Genomic DNA, 13,439 nt, shown 5'->3' with positions numbered 1-13,439 from the left:
AAATACACATGTACTCTCCAAGTTAATAAGGTTGATGCTTGTATTAGATTTCTGTGAATTACCGGTAAATGAAATTGAGCCATTGACACCCCCCCCCCCCCCAGGATGAGATGCTAGTCCATTGCAGTGGCTGTTACCCATTGCAGCTGGTTGGACCAAGACAATGAAGATAAAGTGTCTTGATCAGGGACATGACATACCACAGCAAGGCTCAAACCAGCAACCTTTGGACTACTAACCAAACATATAAGACCAATGAACCATGTATACACAATGATTGTGAATTGTAAGCTAAATGTGATAAAAAAAAATACATGCATACACACCATATGGAAATAATGTACTATTGCTATTAATAGAACTACTTGCAGATTATCACTCAATATATAGGCTTCTAACCCTCACCAGATAATTGTTTAAATTAGAAAATGACTTGCAGATGACCTTTAATGATGATGAGTAAATCATTTTGACCTTTCCAACAAAATTATCTTTTGTTAACTTTGTTACTAAAGGGCCTAATCAGGGATATGATTTCCATTGAAGTACATGTAGTACTGACTTCATGGAACATGTACAGTGTCCAGACAATGAACCTGAAACACTTGCTAAAAGTCATCTTTCCATCTTTGAAAACCTTGAGTTTGTATTTAAAAATATTTATAAAAAAAATTTCCAAGCAAAGAAAAAGGAAAACCAAGAAAAGCTGAGGGTAAGGCCTAACAAAAAAAATAGGTTTGTTTCCCCTTTCCCGACCGACTCTAACTTAAACCCGCCGACCCAAAAAAAAATTCCGGGTTTTTTCGTAAAGAACTATATATGATATTAGTCAAATTTGGCCCCCATAATTCGCTATTTTTTAAATGATTCATGTACATTAATTTTTAGTGTTATTTTATAAAAGAGTTGACATGAAATATGTTTTTCATCTATTTATTTGATTTATATGCACTCACTGGCAGTATATGACGTCAGAAGTGATGTTATTTTTATAATTCAATCAAAATCAATCAAAAAATGGCATATTTTTTTTATCTTTTTTCAATGGGAAATATAGAGCGACTCTTTGAACAAGAACAAACTTGTTGTCACTTATAAGTATTGGAAAGATACATCTTTGGTGAAAATATTTTGTTTGTTCAAGCAGTCGCTCAATGTTTCCTTAAAGTAAAACTGCTTCAAACCAAGTCGTTTTATGCTAAAAATGAGAAAATGGCAGGAAAAGGTAAACTTTATGATGTCATATTTTTTAATTGTAGGCACTAAAATCAAAATGTAAATTATGAAAAAACTTCAAATGTGCATTTGTACAAATTAAACAAAGAATTACAGTAAAATGACAATGTTCATTTTAGGGGGCCATTTTAGGCTCAAACCATATATAGTCCTTTCCGTTTTTATCCGTTTTTTGGGTTAAAATTTCGTTTTTATCCATTTTTTGGTTAAAATTTCTTTTTTATGCGATTTAAAAATTTATTGTGTCCTCTAAATTTAAGTCGTAGATGTTTGTTATGTACAAATGGCAGCACATGTCGTGCCAGTTGAGTTCGAGAAATGTTCCCACCAGCCGGGGAAAAAGTTCATCAGATCATTTAAACAATGACAACAAATACTTGGATTTTTTTTAATCTTACCGAGTTTAGTAGATAAATGGTTTAATATGCACAATTGAACAGATGGAGAGGGGAAAAAAGGGAAAAAAAAAAAGCAAAAGCCGACCTAGCGACCCTAATTTTTTTCAGCCTGAAAGCGGAAACAAACCTATTTTTTTGTTAGGCCTAATGTGAGAAGCTCACAAAAGATAGCCCGCTACGAAAATATAGTAACCATTTTTTTTTTAGTGACCTTGAACTTGCAAAAATGACCAAAACTCAAGGTCAGGACATATTTTCAGGTCATAAGCAATAATTGTGTAAGGAAAACAATTTTGAAAACAGACTGTTTGATGCATAGTTCATATAATTTTAGACAAATTCTCAAGAATTTGAACATTTGTATTCAAAGTTACCGGTATGCATGTTAGATCCCTAGTCTGTGACTAAAACGTCATTTTAGGAAATAAAATGTGCACTTTGCTGTTCTTTTTAAAATTTCATTAAAGTTTCTGATCTAAAATCTATTTAAAGTTTGTTGATGTCACTTTTGAACACACTTTTTGTACTTTATAAATTCAATGCAGCTCTATTTGATCTTATTTCATAAACCATTCTAGACTTCATATTTTCTTATTTCATGGTCTAATACATTTAAGGTACATGCACTTGTAAAATGGTATAAAACATTGCAGTAAGTGTATTCAAGTGAGGTCGTTGTACCCTGTAGATTAAAATAAATTGCCCTTATCTGTCAAGGTGATCCCAAAAAAATCTAAATAAATTTTTGATTTAAATAATGCACCAATTTTCTTAAGTGCATAACAAAATTTTATTTCTTCTGAAATGAATATTTTTATGATAAATGTATCACTTCTCATTTTAGTGCATTCCAGGGTTTTTGTTCTAATCAGTATGATTTTAATAGATGAACTGTGAAAGAATACATTTCATATACGAGATGGATTTTAATGGTCAGATATAGAAATTGAAGTATCAACCTTTTTATTATGTATGAAATTGAAATGATTTTACAACAATTTTGAATGTTCTCTATGAAAAGAAAAATGAATTCAAAACCTGTGTAAAAAAGATATGCTTAAGCTGGCATGGGAGGGCTCCATATTGTGACGTACTTCCTATCGAAATAAACAATAAAATCAGGTATAATTTTATAAATATTTGCTTTCCCTAAATTGTTACCTAACGGCGTAGCGCAATAAGTTAGAGCGTTACCTACGTAAGTCAAGAGTTTGAATCCTGTGTGGGCTTCTATGTTTTTTACCTGACAGTGTCTAAAAAATTTTCAAACATATTATTTGGTCAAATATGGTAAAATTTGAAAAATCAAAACCAATGGAAGTATTTTGATTGTAATATACTTTTATCCACATTAATATCGAACAAGTGTTTCATACCACCTTAAACCAACTCTAAATGTAAATAAAGAGAGGCCTTTTGCCATATTGCTCACCAGAGTAATAATTTGCATCCCTTTTTATTATTTTCTTCTCTGATTGGTTACATTCACTGTTTGTCATATTAAGCTTTGATTGGTTACATACACTGTTTGTCATCAGCTTTGATTGGTTACATTCAATGTTTGTCATTAGCTTTGATTGGTTACATACACTGTTTGTCATCAAATTTGATTGGTTACATTCACTGCTTGTCATCAGCTTTGATTGGTTACATTCAATGTTTGTCATCAGCTTTGATTGGTTACATTCACTGTTTGTCATAAGAATCCGGCACGTAGCATCAGGGGGGGCCAGGTCCCCCCACTTTTCTTGCAGCAATTAATTTTTTTAAATTTACGTATAAACAATTAAATTATCATGGAGGTGCCCCCCCCCCCCCCACTTTGTTGGGAGTATGTAAAAAATTGATATGAAAATAAGGAAATTAGGAGTGAAATTGAAGTTTTATATTACCCCCCACCCCCGGATTATGATTTTGAAGATTTTGGAAAATTCAAAAAAAAAAATTTATGCTTGTCAAGATTTTTTGGATGAGTCTGGCCCCTCCACTTTGAAAAACGATGCTACGTGCCTGAAAATTGATTGGTTACATACACTGTTTGCTATAAGCTTTGATTGGTGGTTCATGCACTGTTTGCCATCAGTTTTGATTGGTTACATACACTCTCTGTGTTGAGTTATGATTGACTGTCTAATATGATATGGCAACTGTCTTTGATTGAGATAGTTCCTTACCTTGACTGTCATCACGAGTTAATGGTACACAATGTAGTCACCATTGTACAATAGTTCCTTACCTTGACTGTCATCACCAGTTCGTGGTAAACAATGTAGTCAGGGTTGTAGCCCATGCCGTACAGTGAACTGGTCGGGTGGAGGTGGCAGGGCATTCCTGTCCTCACATTGACATATTCTCCAATACCCTGGGAATGGAATTCAATAGAAAATTTTTTATCACAATGCCATATGTTATAAAATATCCTGTATAAATATTAATATCTTAATTTACCGTATATCCGGTAATTTTCGCGATGATCTAATTTTCGCTTTTTTCGCAATCTCTTTTTAATCGCAAATAATTGAATACGCATAAATTATATCCTGTATCATTTTCTATAACAAAATTTTTAAATTGCAAAAAATGACTGACGCAAATTTAAAAATGTTACAAATTTCCCCCATTTTCCCAAATTTTGTGACACGCGGAAAAAATCCGATATATAGTATTTCAAAGTACCTGGTAATATCATGGTCATGCCAGGCAAAACAATTGAAATGATGTAGCAGTTGATTCTGAAAATGTTTCCTTGAATAACTTAATTATAAATTCGTTAAAATGCTTGCAACAAAACCTTCCTTTTACACCCCGGCCTAATTAAACCTAGTAACCTGCAACCACTAAAATTACCTTGAGTCTGGCTGCCTGGTGAAAGTAAGCAGAGCAGATACACTTGCGGATGATATCCCACTCATTGCCACACGACACAAGCTCCATTTTCTGTTGGTCCATGATTTCCTTAAGTTGCTGCCTTACTTCTCTCACCTGAAAATGAAAAGGTCAGAGGTTACACACCTAGCAACATCAGAGAATGTCAAAGAATACCCCTTAAAACAACATCAGACAAAAACAAGGTCACAGGTAACACACACAACAACATCGAACAAAATAAGATCACAGGTAACATACCTAGAAACATCAGACAGGTAACTCACTTAGCAACGGAAGACAATAAAAAGGTCATAGGTAACATATCAAGCAATATCAGACAATAACAAGATGACTTGTTGCACAAGCAACATCAGAAATAACAAGGTCAAAGGTAACAAATTTAATTAAGCAACATCAGAAATAACAAGGTCAAAGGTAACAAATTTAATTAAGCAACATCAGACAATAAGAAGGTCAAAAGTAACAAACCAAGCAACACCAGACAATAACAAGGTCACAGGAAACACACTTTTCCTCACAGACAGTGTATGATTGAAATTTGAATCCAATCAATACATAAGCACCGCCAAATGCGGAATACTTTCTTGACATGAGTTGTGTTGCTATATTGTTTTCTTTTAATCTTGAACACAAATGCATAAGCACAAACTAACAGACACACAGACATGTATATCCCCACCCCAACATACTGCACATAGCACAAGAACCCTAAATCCTATAGAAGTCATAAATTTTATGAAAAATTTCCTTCAACATGATACGGATAAGTTTGGGGAATAAAGATAAACAGTTGTTTTTGCTTCTAGACAAAGGAATATTTATCATTTAAGGTTACATTGACCCTCTGATAGGGAAATAACTCTCACTTGAAATAATGATTACATTATCAAGTTTACATGGGGATTTCTCTAAACTTTTGCCCAAACTACTCTGTAAATGAGTGCTTTTCAATTGTTACTGAAATTTATATTTCTTTATGCATATCAATACCAAAACTTGTACATCAAAAGAAGGAGGGGTGATGCACCTTAATATAATATCCTTAAAGGAGGAATGGAATACCTCTTCTTTGTTACATAGTTTTTTTTCGGAACTTGAGTAAACTATAACCATATATTTTTCCTTTCAAAATACAGTTGTTCAAGCATTTGGTAAAAGAATCAGACAATAATATGTCAGTTATAAGTTTGAAACTTATTGGGGGTATTACAATAGTTATGTTTTGATATGATGCACACATACTCTCATCCACATTAATACTCCTTGTGTCTCATACCACCTTTAATTTAGAAGCCTACATGCATTTTACACTTCATAGCTACAGAAAATAATACCACCTTAAATTCAGAGGCCTACAGAAAGGCTAACATTCATCAACTATAACAAAGCTTTTTACAAAATTATCTCTACAGAGACCTGCTTCTTTTTAACACTTTTCTAAATCAATACTATGGCTGAGTTCTACCAAAGAATTTATGACTTATGACCAAATCTATGAATGCTTATTTTTGATTGGCTATCAAATGTTTTAATTTTATACCAGAAACACATCCTAACAATATTTAAAATAGTTTGACATAAATGGTTTTGTACATAAAATTACTGGTTGAAGACAACTTATTGAGAGTGAAAATATTAATGACTTTGTCATAAGTTATTTTGTAAAATGCAGCCCAGCTCCTCTGTCTATCTGAATAATTTTCCCTCTACAAAAAGAACTCAGAGACAAATGAAAAATAATATATTCAAGATGCAATGATGATAAGAATATCCAAGGACCTACTACATTAACTTGTTTATTATTAAAGAATGAATGTCATAACATTAACCCATTTTTACAGTAAGGCTACCAGACCAAGTTCATAATTTCTGGATACCTTTTCAAAACCAGTATGGAATGCCAGTAAAAGAATTCTTGGAAATATATATCAGTAATTAGATCATGCTTATTTATAATCCCGAGGTTGCTACCGATATGAACTGGTTACATATGGAAGGTTTTTAAGGTTTGCATCAGGACAGTATACCAAAGTAGATTTAGATAATCTAACCTTGACTTCGTTGTTTTGTACATGTCTTGCATCAAAATCTGCCTACCTTTCTCATGGCCTTTATGTGGATAAAGTGTTCGTTGCACCAGGTGGCAGAATACCTGTACAAAAAATTAAAAGTGGACATATCATACTGTAATTATACTTTAATTAATAATATAAACTGATCATAGTACACATTATACATTTACATCTACCAAGTAATTTTTCCTCTACTTCTTAAGAAAACCAATTGTGATTCATAGCTCTCGAGAAAATGACTATAGTCTGTCCCAAGATATTTATGCTGCACATTTGGACGATTTTTTATATGAATACTCATACCTGTGAAAGAAGTGCAATGGAAATCAATTAAAGGGGAAATTTCCAAGATAACTTCATTCACACATTATCATTTTTCCCTCTTAAAAATTCACAGGAACGAAAACAGATTTCCGATGGAGATTCATGATAGGAATGTTGACATCTTTTCTCAATTTGGAAGTCACTAGTAATACCTTGCACAAATTTTCAATGTTATCATCCGGGCTTAATTATGGCTGATGCAATGCAAAATCCCTGTAGACTTTCTATTTTTAGCTGTGTATTGAAACCTGACAAGCTAGAGGGGGCATTTCAAAAGGAAAATCTTGGGATCGTACAATTGAATGAACATTGACTGAATCAAGAGGTATTTAGGAATATCAAATAATTAAAGAAAATATGCAGCAAAAATATCTTTGGACAGACTATAGACTTCAGAATACTGAATACACATAATCCAGTTCTAACCAGTTTATTAATTGGTCAAAACCTTCAGCAACCTAAGAAAAATCATGGACTGTACAAAATAATCAAGATGATGTCAGACCCCAATTCCCATATGACAACTAGCTATTTCTATTATTTAACGTACTGATGTACATTAACATTAATTTTGTTACTTCTTTCAGTTACTCTTTTTGATTACTTCATTAATTTGTCTTAAAAAAGATGTAAATATAAACAGTAAAATGCCTTCTTTGGCGATTCATGCGGGTTATGAAGGTAGTGATCATTGCAGAAACACATTTACCTAACCTGCATTAGCAGATTATGTAATGCGAGTTATTAACATTTTTCTGCAGTGGTGCTAACTTCATATCCTGCATGAATCACCAAAGAAAGCATTTCATTGTTTAAAGGGAGTTAGACATGATTTGAGCTGAAAATTGTCAAATTTTATTTTTCCGTTTTATCATATAGAATGATTAAAGCAATATGAGCTGCAATTTTCATGTTGAATTTGTTTTTTTACAAAAATGTTATTTTTTTTTAAAATGACAAAAAATATGATGGTTTTCAAATTTCTATAAGCTATATTTTCGTGGAAAAAGCTGTCAAGAAGCCTTAATTGTAGCAAAATTGAATTATTGTCGTCCTCTGAGTACAAAAATTGATCTGCTATATATTCCTTTGAGGAGAAATCTTTCTTTTGACAAAAATTAATGATGTTTTCAAATCTTATTTATCATAAAAGTTAAAGTTACATTCAGACTTATCGTACTAGCAGGTTTTTGCAGCAAAATAAAATTCTAAAAAATACAGCTCATATTGCTTTAATACATGTATTGGTATGTTTAATGATTTGTCCAAATATGAAAGTCAAACTCAAGTTACAAGCATGATACTGTGTTTGCATTAAATTCTTCGTTTTGTAAAAAAAGCTCCAGTCTTGTTTTTGTTTGCACATGTGCTGTATTGGTATAAGTTTAAATGAAGGGGTGCATTCTTTTCTTGATAATATTATTTATGAACACACTGGATCAGTTTATTTTGATTGACACAGGTCACTTCTAACATCTTAATTTTAGTCAATCATTCAGAATACACAAGTAACCCATTTTATACATAAAAACTAGAAAATAAAATTTTGATCTAAAATCAGGTCTAGGTCCCTTTTAATGAATATATTTTTTTTTACCCATTTCTTTTCCACTGTTGATACACATTCAGGAACGTCAAATGGTCACTCTCCGGAACCTGAAACTTTTCCCTGGCATTGTCCGAATCCTCTTCCCGACCTTTAGGTCGATAGAAAATGGCCGGAACTGACAGCATGGATACTATAATCTAAAACATCAACAATCATCATTTTTAAAAATTTGATATTTGAAGTGTTTTAAAAATTTTTGTTAAAAAAAAAACTATAGTATCTTGACCTCATGGTCAACTTTTAAATTTAAATACAATTAGTGGACAAAGCAGTAAAAATAGTGATCTTTGACATTCTGACATTAAAATCAATAGAGGTCAGCCATTTATGATGCATGATATTCCTATGATATGCTGACAGTGAAGCATTTTCATCAATAGCTGGTTGGTCACTTATGATAAAAGTCAACACACTTGCTAACTGTTAATCTACGCTATGAATGGTGCATAACAAATATCACTAATCATACCATGCATTTTCAAAATAATGATTAAAGATATAGTTGTGAATTATTTCAAGAGACATTTTAATTGGTTAATGCAAAACAACATATGAATCCTGAACAAAATTATCATTTTTATAAATACCAGAGAAAATACCCTGAGCCTTTCTAGTAAGTGGGATGAAACCATAGAGAAATGGATGAACAGACTGACAGAATGATAGACAGACATGGTGATTCAAGTACATATATACACTCGAACTCCATGAAGTAAAAAATATTGGCAAAATGTAGAAAATGGTCCAAACATTATTGAGATAGCACTGCAGGGCTGTGTCTGTAACATGAATAAAGAGCATTAAATATTTTGAGAAAAATTTCAGCCTTATAAAGTTTTCTAAGTTCTGCTCCAAATATATTTAGGGCCCCGCTCTGCCAACAACCTATAGTGATCGGTCTGTCCATCCCTCTGTCCTTCCACCCATCCCTCCTTCTGTGATGACTTGTCCAGAGCATTTCTTCTCTCCCTTAAATAGCCTCATCTGGCTCAAACTTCACAGAGTGCCTTTGGGTAAAAGTTGTGCAGTGACCTTGAACAAAGTTTCTCAATCTAAGGTCAAGGCCATAGCAGAATTATGTGAAAATCCTTGTCTGGATAATATATTCTCTCCCCTTGGTCAAATTTGGCTTATACTTCACCCACAGAGTGCCTTTGATCAAAAATATGCATTGACCTTAAATGAAGTTTCTAGGTCAAGGGTCAAGGTCATATCACAACACACCAAAATTGTTTTTCAGAGCATATATACTATCCTCTTAGCCCTATCTGGCTAATACTTTACTTAAACAGAGCTATTTGGTAAAGTGTGTGCAGTGACCATAAACTTATTTTCAAGGTCTTTCAAGGTCAAATATGAAGGTCATAGCAGATCCCTTTCAAACAATATTAGACTATGTCCCATTGATTTAATTTTGCTCTGATAAAACCAAAAGAATGCCTTTAGGAAAGGGGTAATGAGCTTGAATTAAAGCTCTATGCCAATTGGTAAATTATCATACCGGTAGGTTAAGGTCAAAGCAAAATCCTCCGAAATGCTTTTCATCCTACTGTCCATTATTTATGCTGGACCGTTTGAGATGGTCCTTGTCTCAATGATGTCTACTCACGTCTTCAGAGGGACAAATATGGTGATTCCATTATACTCTCATAAAATTTCATTTGAAGGGGTAACAATTGTTATAATGGCCAACCAACCTCAATGGAAGGTCATTGATCAGAATGGATTTACATATTTTTAAGTGACCTTAAAAATAAACAGACTAGTAGGGTAGAGATTACGATAAGGCAGGTTTAGAAGCACTGAAGGAGAAGATTTATTGTCTGTTTACACTGTAACTTGAGATGGAGTATTTTGTTAAAATTAAATATCCGGATTTTCACCCAGATTTGAAAACCAGAACTCATTTCAGGATATATGTCCTATTTTTATCTGAAGGTTCTTTCATTTGCATTCAGATCTTGGTGAAACCTCCTTTTTTTTTGACAGTATGACACACATGGTGAACCACAAATTATGTTGAGAATAGAAAAGTATTTGTCAAGAAATGGATGCCAATCATGCTGTTATCAGAAAAACTCAACGAAAAGTATGAAAAGTACATTGTTTAATGTGGTGGACCCTGATATTATATCCATTTAATCAAGAATAAGTTAATAATTCTAAAAAATCATTTTTCCTTTACAACTCTTATGGGAGATAACTCATCAGAAAAAGCACAAGTTTTATTCTCTTTTTAATCTTTAAAATTAAAATTACTGTACCGTGCAATCAGTTTTTATTAAATTTTTCTCTGAAGAATCACTCTCATTCCCTTTCAGTAGTAGCTTATTCTTTCCAGCATCCAGTAAATCTTCACACCAGCACTTTCTGTTTTGTGCATCATGCATTGACCTTTATAAATGCTTATGATCTCATAATTACATTGCATATGAGTAACACACAGATTCAAAATGCATGTCGACAAAGGTGAGAACTTTATAGAAAATACAATTAACTGTTAAGAGGGCTGGATGGTCATGGCCATTTCTATGCTTTTTTTACCTTCTTTAGGCAAAGAGCTCTGAATAAAGATACAGAAAAATGTTAAAGTTTAAAGCCAAAATATTTATGATTTTTATTCTCTATCTAAAAATATCTTATTTAAAAGTTTGTAAGGTAGATCTTGACCACCTTGCCTCCTGAAGAGGTTTGTGGCTATTACAGGGGGTTTTAAGGATAGCAAAATGCCTTTAATGAGTTGTGTTCAGCTTTAACCCGGTAAGTACATTCATTGACCTAGTCAGTATCCGTAGTGTGCAGTGTGCAAATGAACTATTGATACTAACTAACAATATGAATTTAGCTTTACACAAACAGCCAGTATAATATTCCAACCTAATACTCCCTTCCTCCATATACCTCCAAATCACTACTTCATACACACACTCTACTACCATGATCTTCTTAGGTGTATCATGGAAAATGCAATCAAAGCTACCTTGCAATTTCTAATGCCAAAGTAATTGCAAAATATAACAAATATTGTTATCATAAGAAATAAAATCCTAAAAATAAAAAAATAATAAAATATACAATAATGACATCTGAATTGTTGGATTACATTCATTGGTAAATAAATAGATAAAATGGCATAGGTATGGTTTCAGCCTAGAAGTTAAGCAAGTGCATATCATGGCCAAAATCTGACCAGGATGAAGAAATGTGAGCTTCTTCCAATCAATTTCTACCTGCTCCACACAACCCCATGACCTGTAGGAAGACTCTGAATGTTTTTGTTGTAAACAGAAGCTAAGTCAGTACCCGCTCTGAACTCTAGCTTATTCAAAACAGTCCAAAATGAATAGGAATTTTATTCAGAGCTCTGCTGTGATGCATTTGTTCTCCCTGACTGCAGCAGGCATCTGTCTGTCCCCTCTTGACCCCTGACTGTGTGGGCTGTATGGGCCCAGGATCTCTCATCTGTTCTACAACAGTCAAAGACCCTAGCAGCAGGAAGGGGGGAGGGGGAAGGGCATTCCTCTTCAAGCAACGTTACAGACCTGACCTTTAGAATGCTTGAGATTAGCAAGAAAACAAACTCATAAATCAAAGGAGGTCTTTTCTCATTTGTTGAATTATTAAATAACTTTGAAAATAAACCCGTTTTTGTCAAGTTTCTAAAAGCATTATAAATATATAAATATAATTGTTATGAATATACTACAACTGTGTAAACAGAAACATTATATTGGCCTCACACATGTAAATTTTTCTAGCCACTAGAATATTTTTCTTTGAATAATACTAGAAAAACTTTTTAAAGTAGTTTGTATACCGTAATCCGGTGAATATAATACGCACTTTTTTCCCAGCATTTTTTACCGTGAGAAAGGGGTGCGTATTATACATCCCTATAGGATTTGGACATATTTTTCCCTAGCTGAAGCACGGGGTATCATACTGCCGTATTACCTATGCTGTTCACAGACAGGACATCGTAACATTCCTTCATTGTCACATATATATTATTATTTAACCCTTAGGAAATCATTACTATAGCATGTAATTAAAGAAAATGTACACTTTAAGTCTGTTAATAAAAAAACTGTTTCAAAATGGCCTTTAAAAATTGATTTGAACTGCCTATTCTTTATCTCCATGTACGCCGCCATTACAGCTGTTATTAATAATTATGAATATAGATAATTCTATAACCTATTCCTTTAATTGAAGCCATTGAAACAGTTGTGCTCCCCCTCCGCTAACACTTGACACCTTGGGTATCTCGGACACCCCCCTAAGGCTATGTGTACTATACACAACACAACTATTTGTGCATATATTTTATTATGTTTCAGGCCTCTAATTGATCACTTTGATCGGAGTCATTTAAGAATTTAATTAGGTCCGTTATCTCCATACCTGTACATTATCCGTTTTTCACTTCACAGGGATTGTAATGACTAAACAATTATATAAGTAGTTGATTTTATTTATGGTAGAATATTTAATGCTAGGTCTATTTAAAACATTGATTATGAATTAAAGATATTACCGCGATGTATTAGTTACAATAAATCGTATCTAAGAAAATATTGTGTTTTTCTTATTTCCGGTAGCGTTATCCCGCGATGAAGTTTCAAGCGTGCATACATGGTATAACTGCTTTGTTGATACTCGGGATTACCGTTTGGTCAATTTTTTTGATGCGTATTATACATCCCAACAAGCTTTTTTCACCATTTTCAGGCCTAAAGTGGGGGGGTGCGTATTGTACACTACTGCGTATTATATTCACCGGATTACGGTATGTAGTATCAAAATCTTGATGATTATAATTTTGAAAAGATTATCTTTCAAACAATGATTTTAGGTAAATTTGGAAATGATGATAGCAGATTAAGTTGAGCATCTTACTTGCATAAACAT

At 33.1% G+C, this 13,439-nt stretch overlaps 1 protein-coding gene across 2 annotated transcripts in view; it reads right to left on the bottom strand.

Annotated features, from left to right (window-relative positions):
* LOC105324894 (pre-mRNA-splicing factor ATP-dependent RNA helicase PRP16) overlaps positions 1-13,439 on the bottom strand; it is a 32,672-nt gene that overhangs the window by 1,261 nt on the left and 17,972 nt on the right. Inside the window, exons 20-23 of one of the 2 annotated variants that reach the window (XM_066080105.1) lie at positions 8,517-8,665; positions 6,621-6,675; positions 4,482-4,616; positions 3,871-3,996 (exon numbers count right to left, since the gene is read on the bottom strand). In XM_066080105.1, coding sequence (XP_065936177.1) covers positions 3,871-3,996; positions 4,482-4,616; positions 6,621-6,675; positions 8,517-8,665 — 465 coding nt within the window. Of the gene's footprint in view, positions 1-3,870; positions 3,997-4,481; positions 4,617-6,620; positions 6,676-8,516; positions 8,666-13,439 lie in introns of those variants that run through there. The other variant, XM_066080106.1, reaches the window with a different exon arrangement.

Source organism: Magallana gigas, chromosome 3 (assembly GCF_963853765.1).
Source record: "Magallana gigas chromosome 3, xbMagGiga1.1, whole genome shotgun sequence".
NCBI lineage: Eukaryota > Metazoa > Mollusca > Bivalvia > Ostreida > Ostreidae > Magallana > Magallana gigas.
Note: the sequence above shows the minus strand (reverse complement) of the source record. Positions and strands in the feature narration are given on the sequence as shown.